General features: G+C 51.9%; 2 protein-coding genes across 5 annotated transcripts in view; one reads left to right on the top strand and one right to left on the bottom strand.

The window, feature by feature from the left end:
* Positions 1-1,589: 1,589 nt before the first annotated feature.
* FZD9 (frizzled class receptor 9) lies at positions 1,590-3,783 on the top strand. Its single transcript, XM_059865887.1, has one exon. The coding sequence runs from the start codon at positions 1,686-1,688 to the stop codon at positions 3,438-3,440; it is 1,755 nt and encodes a 584-aa protein (XP_059721870.1). The 5' UTR covers positions 1,590-1,685; the 3' UTR covers positions 3,441-3,783.
* A 2,416-nt stretch (positions 3,784-6,199) lies between these two features.
* The window catches only part of BAZ1B (bromodomain adjacent to zinc finger domain 1B), a 44,779-nt gene continuing 28,397 nt past the window's right edge, over positions 6,200-22,581 (bottom strand). Inside the window, exons 13-21 of one of the 4 annotated variants that reach the window (XM_059865884.1) lie at positions 22,262-22,447; positions 18,141-18,300; positions 16,493-16,640; positions 14,200-14,318; positions 11,789-11,937; positions 10,022-10,125; positions 9,167-9,483; positions 7,229-7,281; positions 6,200-6,575 (exon numbers count right to left, since the gene is read on the bottom strand). In XM_059865884.1, coding sequence (XP_059721867.1) covers positions 6,534-6,575; positions 7,229-7,281; positions 9,167-9,483; positions 10,022-10,125; positions 11,789-11,937; positions 14,200-14,318; positions 16,493-16,640; positions 18,141-18,300; positions 22,262-22,447 — 1,278 coding nt within the window. In that variant the 3' untranslated portion in view covers positions 6,200-6,533. Of the gene's footprint in view, positions 6,576-6,725; positions 7,064-7,228; positions 7,282-8,671; positions 9,484-10,021; positions 10,126-11,788; positions 11,938-14,199; positions 14,319-16,492; positions 16,641-18,140; positions 18,301-22,261; positions 22,448-22,581 lie in introns of those variants that run through there. The other 3 variants (XM_059865883.1, XM_059865886.1, XM_059865885.1) reach the window with 3 other exon arrangements.

Genomic DNA, 22,581 nt, shown 5'->3' with positions numbered 1-22,581 from the left:
TGCCAGATGTCCTGCAGGACACTCCAGGGAATCACCCCAGGGTGAACAAGCTGCTCCAGAAGGGGTGCTGGAGATGGCACAGAGCAACCCGGGATGACCTGGGATTGCTAGCTCGTAGTAGTGGGGGCTGCCGATCACACCTTGTGATGGTGGCCTGGCCAGCACAGCCTGTCCTCAGGGGTGCTGCCACGCCCAGAGTGTAACACCTCCCCATGCCTTGGATGTAATTTGTCACCCTGAGAGTGGGACATTGGACTGCAGGGTCTGGCAGCCCCAGCTTGACCACCCTGACTTATGTCACTTCCCAGGAGCTGCCCTGGCCTTATAGTGACATTGCTGTCCCCTGCCCTGTGCCTGCCCTGAATTGTCATTCAGCCGGGGACACGGCTTTCCTGGCCTGTGCTATGGGCACTGGAGCTGAGCCATTTCCCGGAGTCTCCACTGTCCTACCACATGCTCAGCCCCAGGGGCATAGGCACCATGTCCCACGCGCTGTGAGTTCCCCAGTTCTCAGCAACGGCACCAAAGTGGCGCGTTGTGTTCCCAAACTGAGGGAAGTCACCCTGCGGGGAGAGGATTCCTCCTCCAGGGACAGCAAGCCCTGGGGTGTGCCCAAGTGTGCTCGGCCGCTCATGCACACCCTGCTGGCACACGAGGGGCCTGGCAGCACCCGCCGGGTCTGGGCAGCCGTGAGGTCGTGTGGTCCTGTGCCCAGGTGTATGTGTGCAAACATGTGCTAGTGCACGCCCATGTGGGTGTGTGGGGCCTGGCTGGCAGTGTGTGGATGTGCACGTGTGTCCATCTCTGAGTATAGGTGCATGTGTATGTTAGTGTATGCGTATGCTTTTATGTGTGCATGTGTGTGTGCATGTGTTAGCCTGTTTGTGCTTGTCTACGTGTGTGTGGACATGTGCATGAGTGTATGTGTATGTACACATGGATATGCACACGGTATGGGCACATGTGTCAATGCATGTGTGCATGTGCACATTAGTGTGTAGCTATGTCTGTGTGTGTTAGTGAATGTTAATGTGTGCATGTGTGTGTGTTTTAGTGTGTGATAATGTGTGATAGTGTGTGTGCGTGTGTGTGGGCATGTGCACGTTAGAGTGTGCACATGCGTGTATGTAGATGTGTGGAAGGGTGTGCATGTCAGTGTGTAGGTTACCTCTGTGTGTGTGTGTGTGTGTGCACAGGGACACGTGCTCATTAGTGTGTGCGAGAGCGCGCACGTGTGTATCTGTGTATCTATACCTGTGTTAATGTTCTGTTTGTGCACGTGTGCGTATGTGTGTCTGTAAGTGTGGTGTGTGACTGCGTTTCCCCCGCCCGCGTGACCCTGCCGCCGGGGAGCTTCAGGACTGTTCGCGGACCTCGCTGCCGGTTCGCGGCGTGAGTCCCGCCCCCCGTCCCCCGCCCCTCCCCGTCCCGTCCGGCCCCCTCCCAGACACGCCCGGCGGGGCGGGGAGGGGCGGGAGCGCTCGGCGGGTGCTGCCGGTGTCGGCGGGCGCGGGGCGGCGCGGGGCGCTCGGCGGGGCCGCCGCCGCATGGCGCGGGCCGGGGCCGGGGGCTGCCCCGGCGCGGCGCCTCCAGCACCGCAGCGATCGGCCCCGTGGCGGCGGGGGCAGCGTGGCCGGGCGATGGCGGAGCTGTAGCAGCCGCGGGGCCGGTGCGGGCGGCGGGCGATGGCGGCGGCACGGCTGCGGGTGGCCCTGTGGGTGCTGTGGCATTTTGGAGTGGGCGGTCGCGGGTTGGAGCTGGCGGGACTGGAGGGCCCGCGGGGGCGCGCGGCGCGGTGCCAGCCTGTGGACATCCCGATGTGCCGGGGGATCGGGTACAACCTGACCCGCATGCCCAACCTGCTGGGGCACGAGAGCCAGCGTGAGGCCGCCCTGAAGCTGCACGAGTTCGCGCCGCTGGTGGAGTACGGCTGCCACGTTCACCTGCGCTTCTTCCTCTGCTCCCTCTACGCACCTATGTGCACCGATCAGGTGAGCGCCAGCATCCCTGCCTGCCGCCCTATGTGTGAGCAAGCGCGCCACAAGTGCGTCCCCATCATGGAACAGTTCAATTTCGGCTGGCCTGAGTCACTTGACTGTGGCAGGTTGCCCACCAAGAATGACCCCAATGCCCTCTGCATGGAGGCCCCTGAAAATGCCTCAGCTGCTGAGCCGCACAAGGGACAGGGTATGCTGCCCGTGGCCCCCCGGCCTTGGCCACCTGGCACTGCTGCCGAGGGACAGGGACCCAATGGGCTGGGGGCTTGCAACAATCCTGAGAAGTTCCAGTATGTGGAGAAAAGCCTCTCGTGCGCACCCAGGTGCTCCCCCGGGGTGGACGTGTACTGGTCCCGGGAGGACAAGGACTTCGCCTTCATCTGGATGGCTGTCTGGTCCACCCTCTGCTTTGTCTCCACTGCCTTCACTGTCCTTACTTTTCTGCTCGACCCCCACCGCTTCCAGTATCCTGAGAGGCCCATAATTTTCCTCTCCATGTGCTACAACCTCTACTCTGTAGCCTTCATCATCCGCTCTGTGGCCGGGGCTGAGAACATTGCCTGTGACCGGGAGAACGGTGAGCTCTACATCATACAGGAGGGGCTGGAGAGCACAGGCTGCACCATTGTCTTCCTCATCCTCTACTATTTCGGCATGGCTAGCTCTCTCTGGTGGGTTGTCCTCACCCTCACCTGGTTCCTGGCTGCTGGGAAGAAGTGGGGACATGAGGCCATTGAGGCCCACAGCAGCTACTTCCACATGGCCGCTTGGGGCATCCCAGCCATGAAGACCATTGTCATCCTCACCATGCGGAAGGTGGCAGGGGATGAGCTCACGGGGCTGTGCTATGTGGGGAGCATGGACGTCAGTGCCCTGACTGGCTTTGTCCTCATCCCCCTCTCCTGCTACCTGGTCATCGGCACCTCCTTCATCCTCACTGGCTTTGTTGCCCTCTTCCACATCCGGAAGATCATGAAGACGGGTGGCACCAACACAGAGAAGCTGGAGAAGCTGATGGTGAAGATTGGGGTCTTCTCCATCCTCTACACTGTTCCGGCCACCTGTGTCATTGTCTGCTACTTCTACGAGCGGCTGAATGTGGATTACTGGATGCTGCGGGCACTGGAGCATGGCTGCCTACACCTGCCTGGCCGCCGTGCCACTGACTGCTCCCTTGAGGCCTCGGTGCCCACTGTGGCTGTCTTCATGCTAAAGATTTTCATGTCACTGGTGGTGGGCATCACCAGCGGAGTGTGGGTGTGGAGCTCTAAAACGCTGCAGACCTGGCAGAGCCTGTGCAACAGGCGGATGGGCATGAGGACACGGAGCAAGCCCTGCAGTGGGGTCAGCTGTGGTGGGGGACACTGCCACTACAAAGCCCCCACAGTCATGCTGCACATGACCAAGACGGACCCATACCTGGACAACCCGACTCATGTCTAGAGACGGGGGCTGCCCCCCCACACTGGAAGAAGTGGCCTCATGGGTAAGGGGCAAAGGCTGTGTGGCAGCAGGAAGGACACTCCCAGGTTTAGGGGGGCGAGGGTGCAGGACCCCCCCAGCACCAATCACCAACAAGTAGCCGCTTTTTACTAGAGGATGTTTTGTTGTTGCTGTTGCCAAATCCAGTGACTCTTCTAACGCTTTCTTTGGGGGATGGTGGGGAAGAAACAGGGAGAGGAATATTCCATCCGTGTTTATTTAATTCTGTAATTTATTTTAAATTTTTTTTGATCATTAGCTGAGAGGAATGGAAAAAACAATAAACCCTGGATGTGTTATTTGATCCAAGCCTGGTGCTGTTTGCAGGGATTCCAGGGGATCAAGAGCTCCCCCATGGGACCCCGCCCCAGTTTGGGGGCTTTCATGTCAGGCCAGGCCATGATGGGGCACCTCTGTCACTGGCAAGAGTGTGGTACCAGCAGGTACCACTGTCCAGTTCCCCTCCTGGAACTGGACAGTGGCTTCCCTGGGGCCGGTTCTGCCCGGCAGCAAGGAGGAGGATGAGGAGGAGGAGGAAGAGGAGGGTTTTCCTGTGCTATGACACTTACAAATCATCTTTTCCACTCCATGCTTTGAAGAGATTAGTGTCGGTGCCATCGGCTGCCAGAGCCTCGGTGCCAGGCTGAGGGGCTTTGAGGGGGCAAGCTGGGAGCCAGGGAGATGGGCTGGGGACAGGGGACCGTGGGGCAGAGAGGGCTCAGCTTTGAAGTCCCCCTGCAGAAGCCCTAGGTGCGGGTAATGGAAACTTCTGGGCAGCTTTATTTGTCTCCTGCTCTGGTTACAATCCCAGCTCGCCTTCCCCATTGTCTGGAGGGAAATTCAAGCTTTGCCTGGTGCTGGTGGAGCTGGCAGGGGGAGCCAGGGCTGGTGCGCAGGAGTGTGGCTCTGCAGGGGCTCAGAGTGGGGGAAGTGCCTACCCTTCCCTGAGACATCCTGAGGAGCTGGCAGGGGCCAGCTCGTCTCTCTAGGGGTTTGGTGGGGCTGTTTTGCCTGGCTGTCCCCAGGGATGTGCCAGGGATTCCCAGTGCTAGGGAAGAGAAGTGGGCAGGGGGCTGTGGCAGGGTTGATGTGCAGCGCCTGTGGCAAGCAGGATTTGTAGTGGCAACCCAGCTCTAGTAATGCTTAGACTTGTCCATCTAATTAGCCAGCCTGCAGGCTGGGCTGATCTGGACTCCAGGAAGGGTCAGCCCTTGTCCAGGGAGCAACAATCCAGCAATGGACTCTCTCTCTCCACACTCAACCTGGCATCCACCGCTCACCCCAACAGCCCTTGGCCCGTATTTGATGAAGCCTTCACGGCTCAGACTACCAAACTGTGGCTGGAGGACAGGGGCAAGACTCCCCCCAGTGGCTGGAGTGGGGGCAAGGGCTGGGGTCGGGACCCCTCATCCACCATCGAGTTGTGCCAGGGCTTTGTGCTGCTGTGATGGTGGGATCGGTGAAGCACCTTTAATCTGCTCCCTGCCACCCTTGGGATGCCAGGAAGGCAGGAAAAATTGGGTCACTGAGCTGAGAAAAAGGTGTGAAGGAGCCCCTAGTGCGATGTGGTGTCACTGGGGGGACACTGAGAGTCTCTCAACAGATTTGGGTGCCCCTGGCTGTGCTGGTAGGCATCCAGCCCCTTTCCTAGGCTGGTGGTGATGATGGTGCTAGGGCAGGGACCCTACCTGGTCCCAGCACTGGTGGGCTGCAGCCTCTGGAGCTCCCTTGCACAGGAACGTTTGTTTTGGGCAGAGAAAAGGGCCATGACCTGGGGCAGAAGAGTCAATATTGACTGCAGGACAGGCTCCAAAGTCCAGCTGGGGAGCTGGGCATGGCTCTAGGCAGGGGCTGCCTGGGAAGGGGACAAATAGCCATGTGTTCTCCCTGTATTCTGCCCTGGGTGCTAAGCCCAGAGCCAGTTAGATTCACCTTGTGCACCAGGCATGCAGCCCAGTGCTGGTGCCCAGATGGCGGCACCCCTGGGGACAGGCTGCCCTTGAGTGCCCAGCACTTGCCAAGGAGCAGCTGCCTCTGGAGTGCTCACCCAGATAAGCTGTCACAATGGGTCCCTGCTATCAAACCCCAGAGGGGCCTCTGGCACCCACCACTGCCCACTATCAGCCCCAGCAGCCCAGCTGGCTCCACTGGAGGTTGCCAGTCCTGAGAGCTGAGCATGGCCAGGACACAGCTCCACAGAGCCTGTTGCAAAGCATAGCTGTCACATGGAAGGACTGGCCCAGGGACACTGCTGGCTCCTAGTCACAGCTTCTTTCAACCCCGTGCTGTGGGGTTCAGGCTCTCTCTGTACACCCCCACCCAAACTCATCCCTGCATCCCATCTCCATCCTCCTCAGAGTAGCCCCAAGGACACCAAACATCTGACTCCAATAAACCCCCAGCAAGCAACAAGTAGGGTTCAGCAGTTCAGCAGGGCAGTGCCTGGCTTGGGATGGCTGTGGAGGGTGAGTTGGGGCTGCCAGCTGGGTGAGACCGGGGCCAGGACATCCTGACGTCCTGGTCCAGCTCAGCATAGAGAAGCAGAGTTTTGTCACTCCTGGCATTTGCTGAGCCAGGGAGTTTATCCACTCTCACATGGATGGACACTCCCTCCAGGTTTGAGTAGCAAAAGAAAAGCCACTGTTCTCTGGGAATCTGCTAAAACCCCCCCATTACCCAGAATATTAATTAATGATCGAGAATTAAGCCATGAGAAAATCCAGGGGGCCAAAGTTGGTTCTCATTTTCCTGAGGCAATGTTGGAACTCCAGCAATCATAGGAGCTCCCGGGGGGGGGGGGGGGGGGGGGGGGGTGCATTGTAGGCAGCAGGTGCAGCAGGGCTGATGATGGTGATAGCAGGGCTCTGGCTGCCTGCCAAGCCCTCACACTGCCATGCCAGGTGTGAGGACAGCTATTTATAGCCCTGCACAGGACACTGATGCCATGGCGGGGCTGCTATAAAAAACAAGTCTCCAAAAAGGTCTTGGAGCAGATGCTGCTAGTGAGATCTCCACACTGAAGCCTGGAAATATCCCAGCTGGAGCCACTCAGATTCACCCAGGTCCTGTTGCATGGCAAGCGAGCCAAACTATCTCCTGTGGAGAGAGGAGAGTTCTCCAGGGAAAACAGCATCTGCCCCTTGACGAGAGGCTTCAAGCCCTTAAACCCATCAGGATTTCCCTGCCCAGCAGTATGGGGCCTATCTGGAACACCCCCAGCACAGATCTGGAGTGAGGAGCAGGATGAAGACACCCAGGAACCCTCGTTGTCCCAGCAGAAACAAGCAATGTTTCGGCCAAACCTTTTGTGTCACAGCTGTGGTCATGAGCATTGGCAGGTCACTGCTCCAGCCTTGCTGCCCTTGGAGTTCCAAGTGTCCCTGCTAGGCTGCTGGAGATCAGGATGGGGGCGTGGGACACAGCAGCAATAATCCTGACTGCAAGCATGGCTCAGGTTGCAAAGTACACACCAACGTGAGGTATGAGGTTTTGGGGGTAGCTAGGCCATGCTAGTGCAAAAGAGCAGAGACATCCCAGCTTCCCATCACCTGGAGGTAGTCCCTCCAGGAGTACTCAGTGCCACCCTGAATGGAAGGGAGGATAAGTGTCACACTGGCACTGTGCAGTGCACAAGGAACAAGGACTGCTCCCCACTCCAGGGGTAGGCAGAGCATAGTTCTGTTCCTTGTCCTTGGGGAGGGTGACAGCACACCAGCACCATCCCAGAAGCTGATCTGATCCTGACTCACCATTCCTTTATGCCACAGCTCCACTTGTGTTCCAGAGATGTCCGGTGGTAGCTCTAGGAAGGCAGAGGAGAGCCATATCAGACAATCCCACACCAACACAGGGACCAACAAAGAATTCACACAAGCCAGGTTTACAAACACAAGTACATAATGTTTATTCTTAAGTTTCCAATTTATTACAAGTACAGCCCTTTGCAGAAACCCCCTCCCCCCAAATGACACTGATTTTTAAGAAAACGTGCAGTTCCAAAGGTTCCACCATGTAGGACCTGCAGGAAATGACCTCTAGGAAACAAGACAAAAACAGCCTCTGAAGGGACGTGTGAGATACAAATGTCAGTGCTATTCTGTGGGGCAGGGAGTGAGGCTGAGGAGAGGGAAGGGGCTGGAAACTTGCCTCATCTGCAGTCATTAACAGTCCAGAACTGAAAACAAGTACCTGTTAAAAAAAAAACCCCAAACCTAAAACATTCACAAAACTAGGCTGCAATTTGTAATTGATTATTCTTTTCTTCTCAAATCCCAGGAGCTGCAACAGCTGCTTCTGCTTTCCTGTTGCAAAACCAGCACTGAACAGCCCCATAGCCCATTTATTCCACATCAAACAATTCTGGGATAAGAAGTTCAAGCCCTGATTGTATGATCCAAACCTGTCATGATTGAGAGGAAGAGAGAATGAGAAAATAAACCCTTTTCTTAGGGAAAAGTCAGCATCTGGGGCAGCAGGAGCAGGTGCTGGGCCATGGCACAGGAACAAGGGTGTTACTACGAAATGTCGTGAGAGTGTGGCTGAGAGAGACCAGGTTCTCCCTCTCCCCTCCCCACCAAAGTCCCCTGATGTAATTCCTGCTACTGGTAGGAAAATGAGTTTTAAAGAGGGGAGAAATATAAAGCAAACACGATTTTATATAAACTGTACATGTGCCAAAGCAAGACAAGGGTATCTTACAGGTGTTCTTTGTACAAGATCACAGCTAGAAACAAAGCCACTTTCAACTAAAAAATTAATTTAGAAAGTTACACAGCACATTTCTGCTTCTCCCCTGGCCTAGGAGCACTCCTCGGGCTGCACAGACACCCACACTCTCCAGTTTGCTGCTGGTATTCCACAGGGCTGCATGACGGCATGCAGGTCCAGGGGAGCAGGGAGCCTGCTTTTGGCATGTACAGGTGGGGAGCTGAGCTCAGAGCCCTCCTTGGATTGAGACCTCCAAGGATTGCTCCCCAAGGAGCGGGGAGAGCAGGAGCACCTTGGAGCAATGGTGTTGGGATGCTGGTGAAAGCCAGACCACGGTACACCTAAGTGCTTGCTTGCCCCACACAACCAAACCAAGGCTCAGAATTAACACCATGTAAATATATACACGCAAGCCTGAGTAGCCCATTGGCTTGATGGCACCCAGTCCTTCTGTCGAACAACACAATTCACCCCCCCCCCCCCCCCCCCCCCCCCGCACCAGTTGGAGGCTGGTGTGCTCATATGATTGGCAGCAGATGGCCCCACCGCACTCTGGCTGCTTGCAGAGGCAAGGAAGCGATTCATTCCAGGAAACCGACAGTGCCTGAACTGGAGCATGCAGGTGTTCCTCTGCCCAGCCAAGCTTGGCCAGGTTCTCCCCTTGCCCTCCCACCTTCCCCTCCTGGCAGGACAGACTCATGAAGAGCTTTGTAGATTTTGGAGGAAGCATCAAGTCATAGCCATTCAATGGATGACCAAATACTTGAGGAAACTGCAGAAAAATTAAAACTAGGATGGGCCCAAGGGAAGGCTGGATTAAAAGAGAAGTGCCCGCTGCTTCTCAACTCCCTCCAGATAACCCATCCGACTGCTCGGCAGCACCAGAGGGCCTGCTCCATTTCTGGCTCTCCCCCTAAGCCTCCCCATCCCTCATTTCTTCCTTTTCCGCCCCCGGGAATGTTCAAGGGGCTCTGACTCACTGTCCCCTTCTTGCTCCTCAAGTCCCTGGCACCTGGCAGAGAGCTTCTTGCGTTTCCTGCGTGCATATGTGTGGCCTGGCAGGTGTTTGTGCACCATATCAATCAAACACTGCTCTGTCTTCTCCAGGCAGGACAGTACGTGACTCCCATTCTGGTTGTAGCGCTCAGCATTGGAGAACACCTGCTTCATGTCAGAGAGGAACTCCTGCACAGAGCGGTAATTGCCACAAGAGCACTTGCTCTGCATAGTCTGGAAGTCCATGGGGTTGCTGATGACCTCAAAGTAGTCTTCAGCTTCCTCCGTTGTCACTGGCTCCCTGCCAAAGGAAGGGCCACAGCTATAGGTAGTGAATGCCAACCCTGGCACCACTGCAGAGAAGTGGGGTCCTGCCACCCCTTGACCCCTGGGGCACCCCCTGACCTGCAGCCCCACGGTGGTGCAAGAAGCCCAAGCAATACCTCTATGATGTTACAGATACATCCGCCCTATGGCACGGGAATGGGAAGGTCAGGAGCCCAGGGAGCTGGTTCAGGCATGGGGAAGGTCCATGAGGGAAGCTTCCCCCAGTCATAGCACCTCACTCCTCCAAAAATCCTGGGGGCAGTAGAGAACACCTACTTCCTGCATCAGCCCCAAAGCCTGCCACCTCAGAAGGGCACCATGTCTTCAGTCCAGCAGAAGACTGAGAACATGGTGGTTTCTTCTGGAGCAACTTTCTTCCCAGATATTACTTGCTTTTGGAGCCCCAGGTCTCCCAAGTGGATCTGGCAGGACTGCACCACAGCCAGCCCATGTCCCCACACAGCCTGCAGCCAGTCCTGCCCACAGAGGAGGAAGATGTCACTTGCCCTCACCTGAAGGGCCAGCTGAAGCGGTACTTGATCAGCTTGCTGAGGATTTCCTCACACTTCTGCAGCTCAAGGTTCTGGCGACGCGCTGTCCTCTTTGTCTGAAGAACCTGCCCACACAAACGGTGTTTGGTAAAAGGAGGGAACTGCTACAGGCTTCGGGGTTCAGCTAACAGCTCTGAGACCAAAGGAGATAGTTCTTAGCACAGCCAGGACATTTCTTCCCTCTGAACATGGCAAGGGGCTGGCACTGGCTCCCCAGAGGAGCTGTGGCTGCCCTATCCCTGGAAGTGTTCAATGACAGGTTGGACAGGGCTTGGAGCAACCTGGTCTAGTCAAAAGTGTCCCTGCGCATGGCAGAGGGGGTGGAATGAGATGCATTTAGGACTCCTTCCAAGCCAGGCCATTCTGTGATTATGACATGCGGCAGCCGCTTGGGTTCAGGACAGCAGTTCCATTCAGGAGCTTGGTGGGAACAGCTCACAAACTGCCCAGCTCTCCTCTGGTAGCAGGTGGCTTTTTCAAAGTAAGTTCAAAGACAATATGGCCACAACAAGCAGCCAAAAAATAAATGCCAGCAAATGGAGAATGTGAATTCCCCCTCCCTGCCTTCTCTTGAGCTTGCAGTGGGCAGCATCCAAGGCAGACGGAGAAACACTTGTGCTGCCATTCTCCCCTGGCAGAGCTGACTGTGCCATTTCAAATCCCAGAGACCAGCTGGTGCCCTGAGCACTATCGTCCCCATGCAGGCTCAGCACAAGGTCGCTCATATGCCCAGGGACCCAGAACAGGTCACATCCAGCACAGGGACATCCCCATAGCTTCCAGAGCTCAGCTCATGGTACATCACTGCTGAAGAAAACACTGAATGACAGGAAGGCTCCACAGCAGAGGGTACTCACTATTCTGACCCAGCTCCGGTCTCTTCCCAGGACAAGTAACAAATCATGGCAAAGTCCTCTTCTCTGAGCCAGCATGGTGTTCCAGTAAGATTTTCCCTACTGGAATATCCCTCTGTGCTGGCTGTGGCTGTCTATGCTGGGCTTGCTTGCCCTTCAGTGTATAACACAGACCACAAGCACAGTCCCCCAGACCTAGCATAAGCAGCAGTGAGCCCACAGTCCATGAGCAAGGAGAGTGACAGGACACACCAGCACCACTAGTGCTGGTGACGGGACAGATGGCACATCTGCAGGGCATTGTGACATGGCTGTGAGGCTGGAGTATCCTCATGTATCCCCTATGGCGTGTAGCTCCCCACAGTTGCTGCAGCTCCCACCACCCAGCATGCACAAACTGCTCTGTGCAGGAGTCTATGGTTTTATTCTTTAAATATCAAGTGAAACCTAAACCAGCCAAATTATGTCCTGGACGTTGGGGAGTGACCATACGGACAGCAACTGTCATAAAATGGCCAAGGCTGGGGAGCAAGGGTCTAGCATTGCTGGCATTCCCTTGCCATCCAGGACCCCCTCAGTTCCCCCACCTCTCTGCAGAGACATATGGATACTATTTAAAAACCTTTAACAAGATGCAGGCTGCCTGCTGCTCAAGGGGACAATGTGTGAAAGCGGCTGGGGAGGGATGCCTGGCATATCTGTGCTCTGTCTGAAGCAGGCCCATAAGGATATGTCTCCTTTGTTAACACAGCCCAATCCGGGCTTCCACTAGGATTCAGGGTATTTCTCTGCAAAGGGATGGGAGGAAGCATGCCACCTGTTTGGTTTATAACTCAGGATGTGAGTGATCTCCAGGGAGAAATTTGGCTCTTACCAGCTCATCGATGTCTGCACCGCCGACAGGTGCTGTGCGCTGCCGGGGTCCCCGTACAGGGTGCAGCGTCTGTTTCTTCCTCTGGTGACTTCCCTGCCTCGAGGAGTACATGGAGCCCTGCTTGCCCCGGGCTGCCTTCCTGGGCCTCACTGAAACAGATAAGCCATGGGCTTAGAGGCCTGGGTGCATCTGGGAATAGACACCATTCTTTGCCTCCTACAATAGGATGAGCCTCACTCAGGCTATTGAGCCCAGGACCACCTGGCCTCATCTCAGCTACACTCTCACACCTTCTGCAGAGGGAATCTGTGGGTCATCACCACCTGCCTGAAGAGGCCATGGCTGGCAACAGCCTGCTGCTGAAAGGGTACTCACACACAGCAATCCTCAAGCTCCAAGGGAATCCTGGGAGCTCCTGGATCATCCACTGCAGGTCACAGCAAACCACTCCGACTGCAGCACCAAGAGACCCCAACACATCAAGGCTTGAGGGAAAGACAGGAAAGCAATGCAAGGACAGACAGCTGTCTCAAAAAGCAACGTACCCTCTGAAAGCACTGGGAGCAGAAATCTGGAGTTTCCTCAGTTTCCTGCTGCCCCTTTGCTCCTCACAGTTTTGGGGATGGGTGCTTTTCCAAGTGGCCCACATAGTGGGATAAGCCCCCTGAGAAGGGAACTGTATGCAGGGGGAGTGTCAAATTACTGCAGCTGGGAGCTCCTCCATGTGCTGCAAGTGGGAAACAATGGGATTTTATTCCCCAAGACTTGGGGCTGCCACATTACATCCTAGAGAAATGCACTTGCCTGTGTGTGAGTCTGCCTCTCTGAGCTCTACACTGGTGGCAATGCAAGCATGTTGACACACTCCCTTATCTTAAATTTCTCCCATGACCCTCTGTACAAGGAGAATGTGTTTGTCTTCCCAAGTCAAAGCCCTTCCACCCGATCCCAAGTCCTTGAGCTGTATCCAGCACACTGGATCCCTCAGCTGCAGCCTCTGATCCAGCCCTGTCCCATAAATCATCATGCTGGGAGTGTGGTGAGGCTGCAGGACGTCCACCTGCTGTCACTCTGCTTGTGTGTCAAGCGTGCAGCACATGCTAAATGTCTGACAATCCAACATTCTAGGTTAGATCCCTCAGGATAAACGCCATGAGGATCAATGTGATTTCTCTATTAAAACAAAAGTTTTCCATGGTGACCTTTTCATGTTAATGCTCTCTAAAGCCAGGGGTTGCATTTAGCACTTTATTTTTAGTGACCGTAACCCTCTTTTGCCATTGTTTGGAAAGCTTGGCTCAGCTCCTGCCTTGGCCATGCAACACAGGCTAAACACACTCCAAGTGTGGACATGGATACATTGAGGACAACAAGCAGTGTGCACAGGCGTGGCATCACTGAGCCTCCCCGAAACCAGAATAAAGTAAGGGAATCAAGGCTCAGGCCTGGATGGAAACCCTCAAAAGAACATGGGATAATCCTCTGAGTCCCAGTTCTGGATTCCATCTGCCCTGTTTAAGACAACCTCTATTTAATGTTATGTCAGTCAAGGACAGTTTGACAGAAAGCAAATGCTGGCAGTGAGCCATTCCCAGATGGAGCTTTTCAGTGCAGCAAGTTGCCCAACTGAGACTGAATCAAACTCCCCTAAAACCAAAGTGGATACACATACTAAATATGTTTAGGTGAAGAAGCAGACATTGAGGAATCTAGAAAACAACCTTCCAGCTGCCCCGGGAGCATCCCAAGTGCTCTCTGTATGCAATCAAAGGGTGCTGCTGGTCCAGCTGCCCCGGGAGCATCCCAAGTGGTCTCGGTATGCAATCAAAGGGTGCTGCTGGTCCAGGCCACACTACACCTGGAGCACTGTGCCCTCTCACTGGAATAAAGAGAGGAAGTGCTAGTCCTCCTATTTCAAAATGCCTCCTTGCCAAATCACTAGAAGTCCTGCACTCAAGGGGTTATGAACTGGTGGGAAAAAGAAAAGAAAGGAGAGGGGGCTGTGGTGAGAGCTCCCATTAAGCAATTAGTTTCCAGTGTACAACAAATCTGGTAGGTGCAGAGACTGACAATCCCACCACTCTGCAGGCTCTGCTGATCCCCCCAGCCCACTGCAGTCTCTACAGACCCCTCTTAGCCCTCAGAAGAGCATCATCAGTGTCCCCAGGGAGTGACTGGGCAGTGAGCAGTTTCAATCTTAGCTCGTGCTGACCCCATCACAAATGGCCAAGGGTTTACTCCAGCTCCTCAAGTAACCACAGCACAGCCACAGCCTTTCCCTGTGACATCTCCCAGGCCTATACCTGGTCTGCAGGAGGAAAAGCACAAGTCCCAAAGAGGATCAGTTTTCAGATACTGAAGGCAGGAGGGTTACTATTTTCTGTTATTCCCCTACATGGTCAAAGCCTCACATTTTAGTCCAGCAACTTCATAGTCTTCTTCCTCCTCTTCTTCCTCCTCAGCATCTGGTTCATCAGAAGCTTCCTCACCTTCTTCACCTTCATCTTCAGCAGAATCCTCTGCATAGTTCCTAGAACAAGGCAGGTGTATGTGTTTGTGGTACAAGAGCCTGAGCATCAGTGGCCCCGGGGACCCTGGTTGGGCTGTACAACAAACACCAGGCTGTACTGTTTGGGCTGTACAACAAACACCAGGCTCAGCCGAAAGCAGTTTGCTGTATTCCAGAATATCAAGTTATAGCTACACCTCAAATGGCACTTCCTCAGCTAAGCATCTGGACTGAAAATTCCCAAGAGCTGAATCGTGGTATTTTTTGGTATTCTAGGCACCAAGACCACGGGGCAGGGGATTGTAAGACTGTGACTGCTATGTAATTGCTCCTCCCTGAGAGGACAATTCGCTATTTGCCCAGGTCTGCAGGCCTGGCCTAAAGAGTTTCAAGAGGGGCACTTTTCCCTGCTGGAATATTTTCCCTATACTTAAGGAAATAAATTGGTTTCCTTACACTGTGGGAAACAAACTGGTGAACAGAATGTCAGGCTCCTCACATGCTGAAGTCAGAAGCCATACAGATTCCCTGCCCAGCACATTCTGGCTTCTCATCTGTGTCTGTTCAATCATTCATAGAATCACAGAATGGTTTCGGTTACAAGGGCCCTTAAAGCCAATCTTGCTTCAGTCCCCCTGCCATGGGCAGGGGACACTTCAGACACTTGGAGCAGGTTACTCCAAGCTATGTCACTTCCAGAGATGGGGCAGCCACAGCTTCTTTCAGCAATCTGTGCCAGGGCTTCATCACCCTCACAGGGAAGACTATCTTCCCATCAATATCCAATTTAACCCTGCCTTCTATCAAGGAAGCCATTCCCCTTGTAAATAGTCTCTCTCCATCTTTTTTGCAGGCTCCCTTCAGGTATTAAAAGACTGCAATCAGGTCACCTCAAAGCCTTCGCTTTTACAGGCCGAACAACCCAAACTCTCACAGTGTTCCCTAATTGCAGAGGTGCTCTATCCCTCCTATCAACTAGGTGGCCTCGGGACTTGCTCCAACACGTTGATGTCCCTCCTGTGCTGGGGATTCCAGAGCTAGAGGGAGCACTGCTGGTAGGGTCTCATTTAGACCATTAAAAAGCAGCATGCCCAGGCAAAAGGGAACATAGGCAAAGCTGCTGTGGGAGTCTAAATCTCCTGGAGAAAGAGGATCTTGAGCAATAAAAGGAATAAAACTTCCAAAGCACAGAGGGTAAAAGATCTGCCAGGCTGACATTCTTTTCCTATCTCAGCCAGGAAGACAAGAGCAGAAAGCAGAAAACAGGACAGGTGTTCTCCACCTGATGGCTCTGGGCTAGGAGCTGAGCAGCTTGCAGGTAACTCGCAACATCAAAGTAACTATGAACTCAGGCTACAAGAGTTGCCTTTAAGCCCTGTCATTTCTGTACAAGCCTGATGAACTCTTAAATGGTGTCCAGGGAGTAAGTAATACTTTTAAGGCCATATACCACCTGCACGGTACTGGCTGGCACACCTCTATTGTGCTGCTCCTCTCAGGGAGGATCTGCTCTCTGCTTCTGCATCAGGTGCCACTTGACAGCCTCACCTCACTGATATACAGGGAGATGTAGCACAGTCACCACTAGCAAATGACACTCACTGTAAAATGCTTAAGTTCCAGCTTGCAACTCAAAAAACCAATCTAACCCGTGCTGTCAGGAGGCAACTACTCATATTTACCACACCTCCTCAAATCACATTCCCTTTGTCACATTATAAGATGGTCCTGTTTTGCTAAGGTTATCAGGTACAGAACACCATTAACATGGCATTTTGACTTGTTGTAGCAGAGCAGGGATTGAGCTGCAGCCTGGAGTAATGTCTGCTCTAGCTTACAAGAACACTGCAGCCCCGGGACCCACAGAATTGCAGCCACCAACTACATGAAGAAATAACCCAACCAGATGCTCAAAGGAAACAGCAACCCTTAGTGCAACTAATTTTGGTGGGTATTTTGCTTATGTTTTCATTTCCAAACCCAAGTTATTTATTAAAACTCATTAACGTGTAATGCATCAGTACAACACACATATGCTAAACTTAGATCCTGAAACTGCTTTTCTTCTGTTTCAGTGCTGCTTTAACTAGGTGATTTCAAATCTTCTAAAGGGGCTTTGCTCCATGCTGGTTTGGGTCTTGTGAAGAGGCCCAGGACTGTGCTGTGACAAGACTACGGGCAGGAAGGTCACTCACCTGCTTCGTGAGCTGCGCCGGGCTGTCGAAGGCTGGCATGCTGGGCACTGCCATTCCCCGTCTGGGATCTCATAGAGTGCCGGCCGCAGGCAGAACAGGTGGAAGGCCTTGTTACACTCATCACACAGAATGAGCTTGTCATCCTCACCTAGGAAAGTGCAGCTCACTTGTAACAAGGCCACAGCCTCAGTCAACCCAAGAGGCAGAAGCTGCTGCAGTGCTGGAGGGCAGGATTAAGCAAGAGAAAGATGCAGAGTCCCCTCTGAGGGCAGGGACCCTTTCTCTGATGGCCTTCCTTGGGGATCCTTCTTTCTGTCCCACCACTATATTTATGGACAGCAGCATTTAAAAACAAACAAAACCAATGCAAAGCCCCTCACCCTGCAAAGATTTCATTGAAGGCAAAGACAGAAATCTGCCGAAGAGGTTCCACTCAGACAAACATGGGGAAAGTTTGCGGCAAACAGGGCCCCAGAGCTGTAAGCTAAAAATGGAGCTATTCTAGTTCTATGCTCAGTCTGGTTAACCTACTTGGTATCTTCTTTCTACTCAGGGTGACAAGGCTACACCGAAAATCAGTATGCGGCAGGCCTAGTCTTTCTTTGTGCCTCTCACTGATGAAAGGAAACAGGGAAACAATCCTGAGCCAGCTTTCCTTTACTGAAGTGGAAAAAGAAAGTGCAGAGGGCTTGCCAGCTTGTCTTTCTCTAACATCTCAGTTCTTAGCTTCTGTGAAACTACTGTGTTAGTCTCAAGTGAGCCACCCCTTACTTTTGCCTAGAAACTCAACAGCAGGCAGGGTAGTTCTGGCACTGGTTTGGCATAGCCCTGAGGTTCTGCAGTGAAGGCACACTTTATACCAGTTCAGTCCTTACTTCTCTGAAGGGATAGATGGCAAGCCTTGTGGTAAACAAAAGTTGTCCAGCAGTCCCCCAAGCTCTGCCTGCCCTCATTTTCCACTACAGTTTCAGCAAATATAAAAGTGATGAGGCAGAATGTACCACCAAGCTCTTTCCTCCAGGCTCCCATCCAACAGGAGAGGTTATAACTGAACAAATACCAGCACCTGATCTCTGCTGACACCCCTTCTACTTCATCCTCCACCTTGAAGACTAGATCTAACGTCCTTCATTCTACAGTGCACACAGAGAAAGTATCCCCTCATCACCTGTTTGGTGACCTCCCCAGCTCACTGAGTAGTTCTGCTCCCACTCTGGCATCAGAGCAGCAATATCCCACCTCGCTTTCCCCATAATAACCTTCCCAACCCCTCCGTGCTTGCTCCTTTACTAAAAGACAGGATTAACTGACAAGGCTCAGAGATCCAAAGACTATTCCAAAAATGAAACTAGGGAATGGATAGTTGCACAAATGTTCCCAGAAGGATTTGTAGATGACTTTTGTCCAAGTACCCTAAATATCCAGGGGATAGCAGCTCTGCAATACTGGCTACATAAGAATGGTTTACTGGAGTCAGGGTCAAATGTTTCTGAGATCAATGCTACTGACTGTAAATCCTGACATTCAGAACTTAAAATAAAGCCAGAGTCAGAGTGACAGACTACAAGGACACATCACATAGCACAGCAGAGAGTTGACAGCATCCAACTGTTGCACAGGCAGGAATTCTGTGGGCAGGAATGCGTACCTTTCTTGCGACACACTTTGCATCTGGCATTCTCTGCTGACATATCCCACTTGATACAGGCATCCAGCATCCCCAGCAGTACATGCATACGGGAGAAGGTCTGGGCCTCACGGATTGCTGTCTTCCATTTCTCCATGGCTGAAGCAACCTGCAGACAGACCTAATATCTTATGATGATGCACAGACACAGATCCCTTCAGTCTAAAGATGTTTTTATATCCCTTAGCTGGGACCCTTCATAACCAAAGCTCAACTCTGATATTTCGTTCCGTCTGTGTTACTTCAGCAGTTCTGGTTGTGGTTTACCCATATCCAGTCTCCCTGGATCAGACAGTTTATTCCTAACAGTCAACTGCTTTGCATTTCACAGTCAGGTTGAATCAATCTATGTGAACTCCACCAAATTCTTGCTCTGAAGGTCTAATCCAAATAATCAGCAGGCTAAGAAAATAAAAGGCAGAACTCTAGCACTGTAAAATGTGGGAGGAAATTTGTGGAACAGTTGGCAATCACAGTGGAAGGAGGATTGAAGTGGCCTGTGCTGCCCTCCAGTGGGTACCACACAGGCACCTGGACCTCAGCAACACCCGTGTGGGTCCCTGAGCTGCTCAGGTGGGAGAGGGAACCCTGTGCCACCAGCTACAATCCCACTGCACAGGCATTTGGACAGCCAAATATGAAACCAGCTGCTTCCCTGAGACATTATGGCCTCAGTTCACCTGAAATCCCAGAAACTGATAATGAGGACAGCATCAAAGCCGAGCCTCACACCAGGGCAGTTGCCAGGGTCGGCACAGAGCAAGGCCAATGGAAAACCATACACCCAACTCAGGGGGTTTGGAAATATCATTTTGATAAATCCGAAATGCAGCAGGACAGAAGTTATCCAGAGCCATGTCCCTCTCCAATGGTAATCTTTTGCTCTACAACAGGGAGGTGATGGCCCAGACATGACAGGCACGTAACAGGCCTTTAGTTTATGTTCTTCTACCCCAGGAGAATGAAAAAACAAACAGTGAAGTGTCAGATAGGAAAATCTAAACTCTGCAGCTGACTGCAATTTGGGAGCCAAACAAAACCTTGGAGTTTTGCAGAGTTGCACATTCTCCTCTGACTGAATTTGAGGAAGCACAGCATATATTAGATGCTTGGAAAAACACACAAACTGTTCTAAAATGCCAACATCCCTACTGCCATTGCTGGTGTGGATCCTGGAGAATCACCAGAGACAAACGTAAAGCTGCCCAGCCCACTGTGAAGGTTACGCAGCTCTGCTCTCTTTCTTTGCAGAACATTGTTGAGGTGCTTTGCATACAGTGTAATTGATTTTCCAATGAACTGTTCCATGGGTTTTGCTGTTAACATGCTGGGCCAAGATAAATCTGCAAAAGCTGTTGGCAAGTTTTGCTGAGATATTCCTCCCCAGGTCTGTGGAATTAAACAAATTTCTAGCCTTGCCTCCCAAGCATCAGGAGACTCTGGCATTTGAGCAGCACCAGTACCAAGGGAGTTCTAGCTGCCAACAAAGCAAAATGGGAGACTGGAGGAAGTTACTTAAATCCCCTCCTTACTGGATAGGAGCAACTGAGCAGGGGAAAAAACCAAAAAGCAACCCCAGAATAAAAGGGCAAGTCCTCAGTCACATGTCAACCTCAGAGTGACAGAAAACACCTTTTTTGGTAAAGGCAGACAAGCTTCCAGATACAAAGGCTCTCACCTGGCACCCTGAGCTGAAACCCCTTGGAACAGCTGAAACTGGAATTGCTTGGTTGTCAATCTGCTCTTTGAGGGATTGTCTGCAGGTGCAGACTGACTCTCCCCTTGCACAGACTACTGAACATGGGTCACGTGTTCTTCACTCAGCTCATGCTGTAGTGATGCAATGTCATGCTGCAAAGAGGTCATAGGTTCCCTGTCCTGTTCTGGGACAGTCCAGCATGCTACTGATAGTGGAAATGAGAATGTTTTCATCAACAGAGGCAACAGCCTGATTTTCAGGAGCGGCCACAAGCCAGGTCTCACTGCAATCCTCCCTTTGCCACTCAGCAGTGTGAACTTCAGCAATGCAGCTGAGCCAGCAGGAACCCTTAGTACAGACAATTATGTCAGCAAACGGGTGCCTGTTAAGCCATAACTTGTTTCTCACAGGGAAAATGAGACATACCCATACCACAGGGCTGCAATTCTTCCTCTAAAGTCTGGAAGTTCACTGAGTGTGTTTTTCCAGTGTGGCTATGCTGTATTTTACCTCCTATGTGCTCTCAGTGCAGTTCTGGCTCAAAAGGCTTCATAATTCCTAGCCCATGCAAGAGATTTTTCTTCAGAACAGTCTGCCTGGCAGTCAGGGACTTTCCTCAGATAACTCTATCTAAGAAGTAGGCTGCTCTTTCAAGGTCATCTGTAAAGATTTTCTGCTTTGGCAAAAAGAAAGCTTATTCCAGATAAAATGAGGTTAAAAAAGAATTGCCAAACCAAACAAAGCAACAAAAGAGATTGGCATAACACTAAAGCTAGTGCTTGCGAGGGGGGAGACCCGCACAATCATATATCGGGACTGCATTGTAGCAAATCTGATGCTACCCTGAGTATGCCCTACAGGTACAGCCCTCAGGGTTACAGCCTTAAGGCAGACTGGAGGAAGGCACAAAAAGGTGCTGCTGTAGAAACAGGAAATGTGCTGATCCAAGTCCTTTCTGCCTCAGACCTCATTGATTTTACAGCACTCTATTTTGCTGTGAGCTTTCAGGATACAGCATCCTCCCATTACCCTTGCACTTAGGATGGAAGATTTAAAATCAGTAAAGTTTAAATACTTCAGGACAACTGAGGAATGTGAAAATTTCTAGCACCTATCCAAATTATCCTGGTAACACAGCAATAGCACAGCTTAGCAAAGACCTGATGTTCAAACAAGCATTCAGCATATAGTGACAGGAGCTTTAAAAAACCCCCCACAGATCCACAGCAAAAAACCACCTCTAGCCTCAGTCACAGATTCCTAAAAAGGTTTGTGTTGGAAGGGACTTTAAAGCTCATCTCGTTTCAACCTCCCTTGTCATAGGCAAAGATACCTACCACTAGATTAGGTTGCTTCAAGCCCCATCCAACCTGGCCTGGAACACTTCCAGTGACAGAGCAGCCACAGCTTCTCTGGGCAACCTGTACCAGGGCCTCACCACTCTTACAGGAAATAATTTCTTCCCAATATCCACTCTCACCCCACTGTCTATCAGTGTGAAGTCATCTCCCCTTGTCCTGTCACTACACGCTCTTGTAAATTAGTCCCTCTCCACCTTTCTTGCCTGCTCCCTGCAGGTAAACACAGGTAAAAAAATTTAATTTGTTTTTTTTTAAGTTGGGACTTTCAAGTACTTCTGCTGATCCAATTCTGATATTGTTGCCTCTGCTGAAGTCAGTGATCAGTCAGGGCAGAGGGGAAAGTCTTGTGACGGGGCATTAATGTCCTAGTCAACTAAGTATATAGAAACTACCCCTGGATGCAAGTACCTCTGTTAGGGTGAAACACTGGTGCAGCTAGGTGCCTGTAGCACCCTTCCCAACCCTCTGCAGCTCCTCTATATCCCTTTTATTAGGAGGGATACATATTTAGACTCACAATACTGCTTTTCTCCTAGAGGCTTGCTTGCCCAGACATCTCCCCAAGTGCTTCCACATATCCAACAACTTGTATCTCCCTTTGCCTGATGTGGTATTTACCTAAATCTCATGCCCTTGAAGTTACCAGAACCCCAACATGTCTCTCCTTCTCTTTGTGGACCAAAGCACCATCAGTCCTTTCTGGCAGATACAACTCCTATTAAGTTCTGTGAAAACGTTCCATAATATATTTTAATTTAAGCCGAATTGTATGGAAGGAACTTGACCCATTTCCTATCCACAGAGAGTAAATTAGGTAACTCCTCACTATTATTTTTACTTTCTCCATACATTTACTCCTCAAAATAAACAGGCAACACCTGGTCCCATAAACACCAAATACACTCAACTTCAAATCTGAAATGGGAGGAAGTTGCTCAAGATTTCGTACCCCATGAAATGTACTGCTACTGCTCAAAGAGTTCTATTGAAAGACTGAAACAGAGCCCTGAGGTGAACAATACCTTGGCTTCTTCTGCCATTTTCTTGTCTTCATCTATCTCCTCAGCCCTGGCAATGTAATCCTCTCCTTGGTGTTTCCTTCTCTTCTGCTTAGGGGCCATGAAACCTTGCAGAAACTTCTTAACAACACCAGCCTGGAGCGCAATCACACACTCTCCAAAATCCTTTAGGCTCTCCAGCGAGTACACCTGTTGGAACAGCATATGACCCCATAAGAGCTGGATATTACTACCTCTGCTGCTTCAAGTGAGTCTGCAAATGGACACCCATGGTACCTAATGCAGTATGGTTACCTGCCACACCTGGTTATGAAACTAGCATA

Source organism: Haemorhous mexicanus, chromosome 22, assembly GCF_027477595.1.
Source record: "Haemorhous mexicanus isolate bHaeMex1 chromosome 22, bHaeMex1.pri, whole genome shotgun sequence".
Taxonomy (NCBI): Eukaryota; Metazoa; Chordata; class Aves; order Passeriformes; family Fringillidae; genus Haemorhous; species Haemorhous mexicanus.
This window is presented reverse-complemented; position numbering and strand designations above follow the sequence as displayed.

Bases quoted from the DNA above. Each gene is read 5' to 3' on its own strand.
- FZD9 (XM_059865887.1), top strand. From the start codon at position 1,686: ATGGCGGCGGCACGGCTGCGGGTGGCCCTGTGGGTGCTGTGGCATTTT.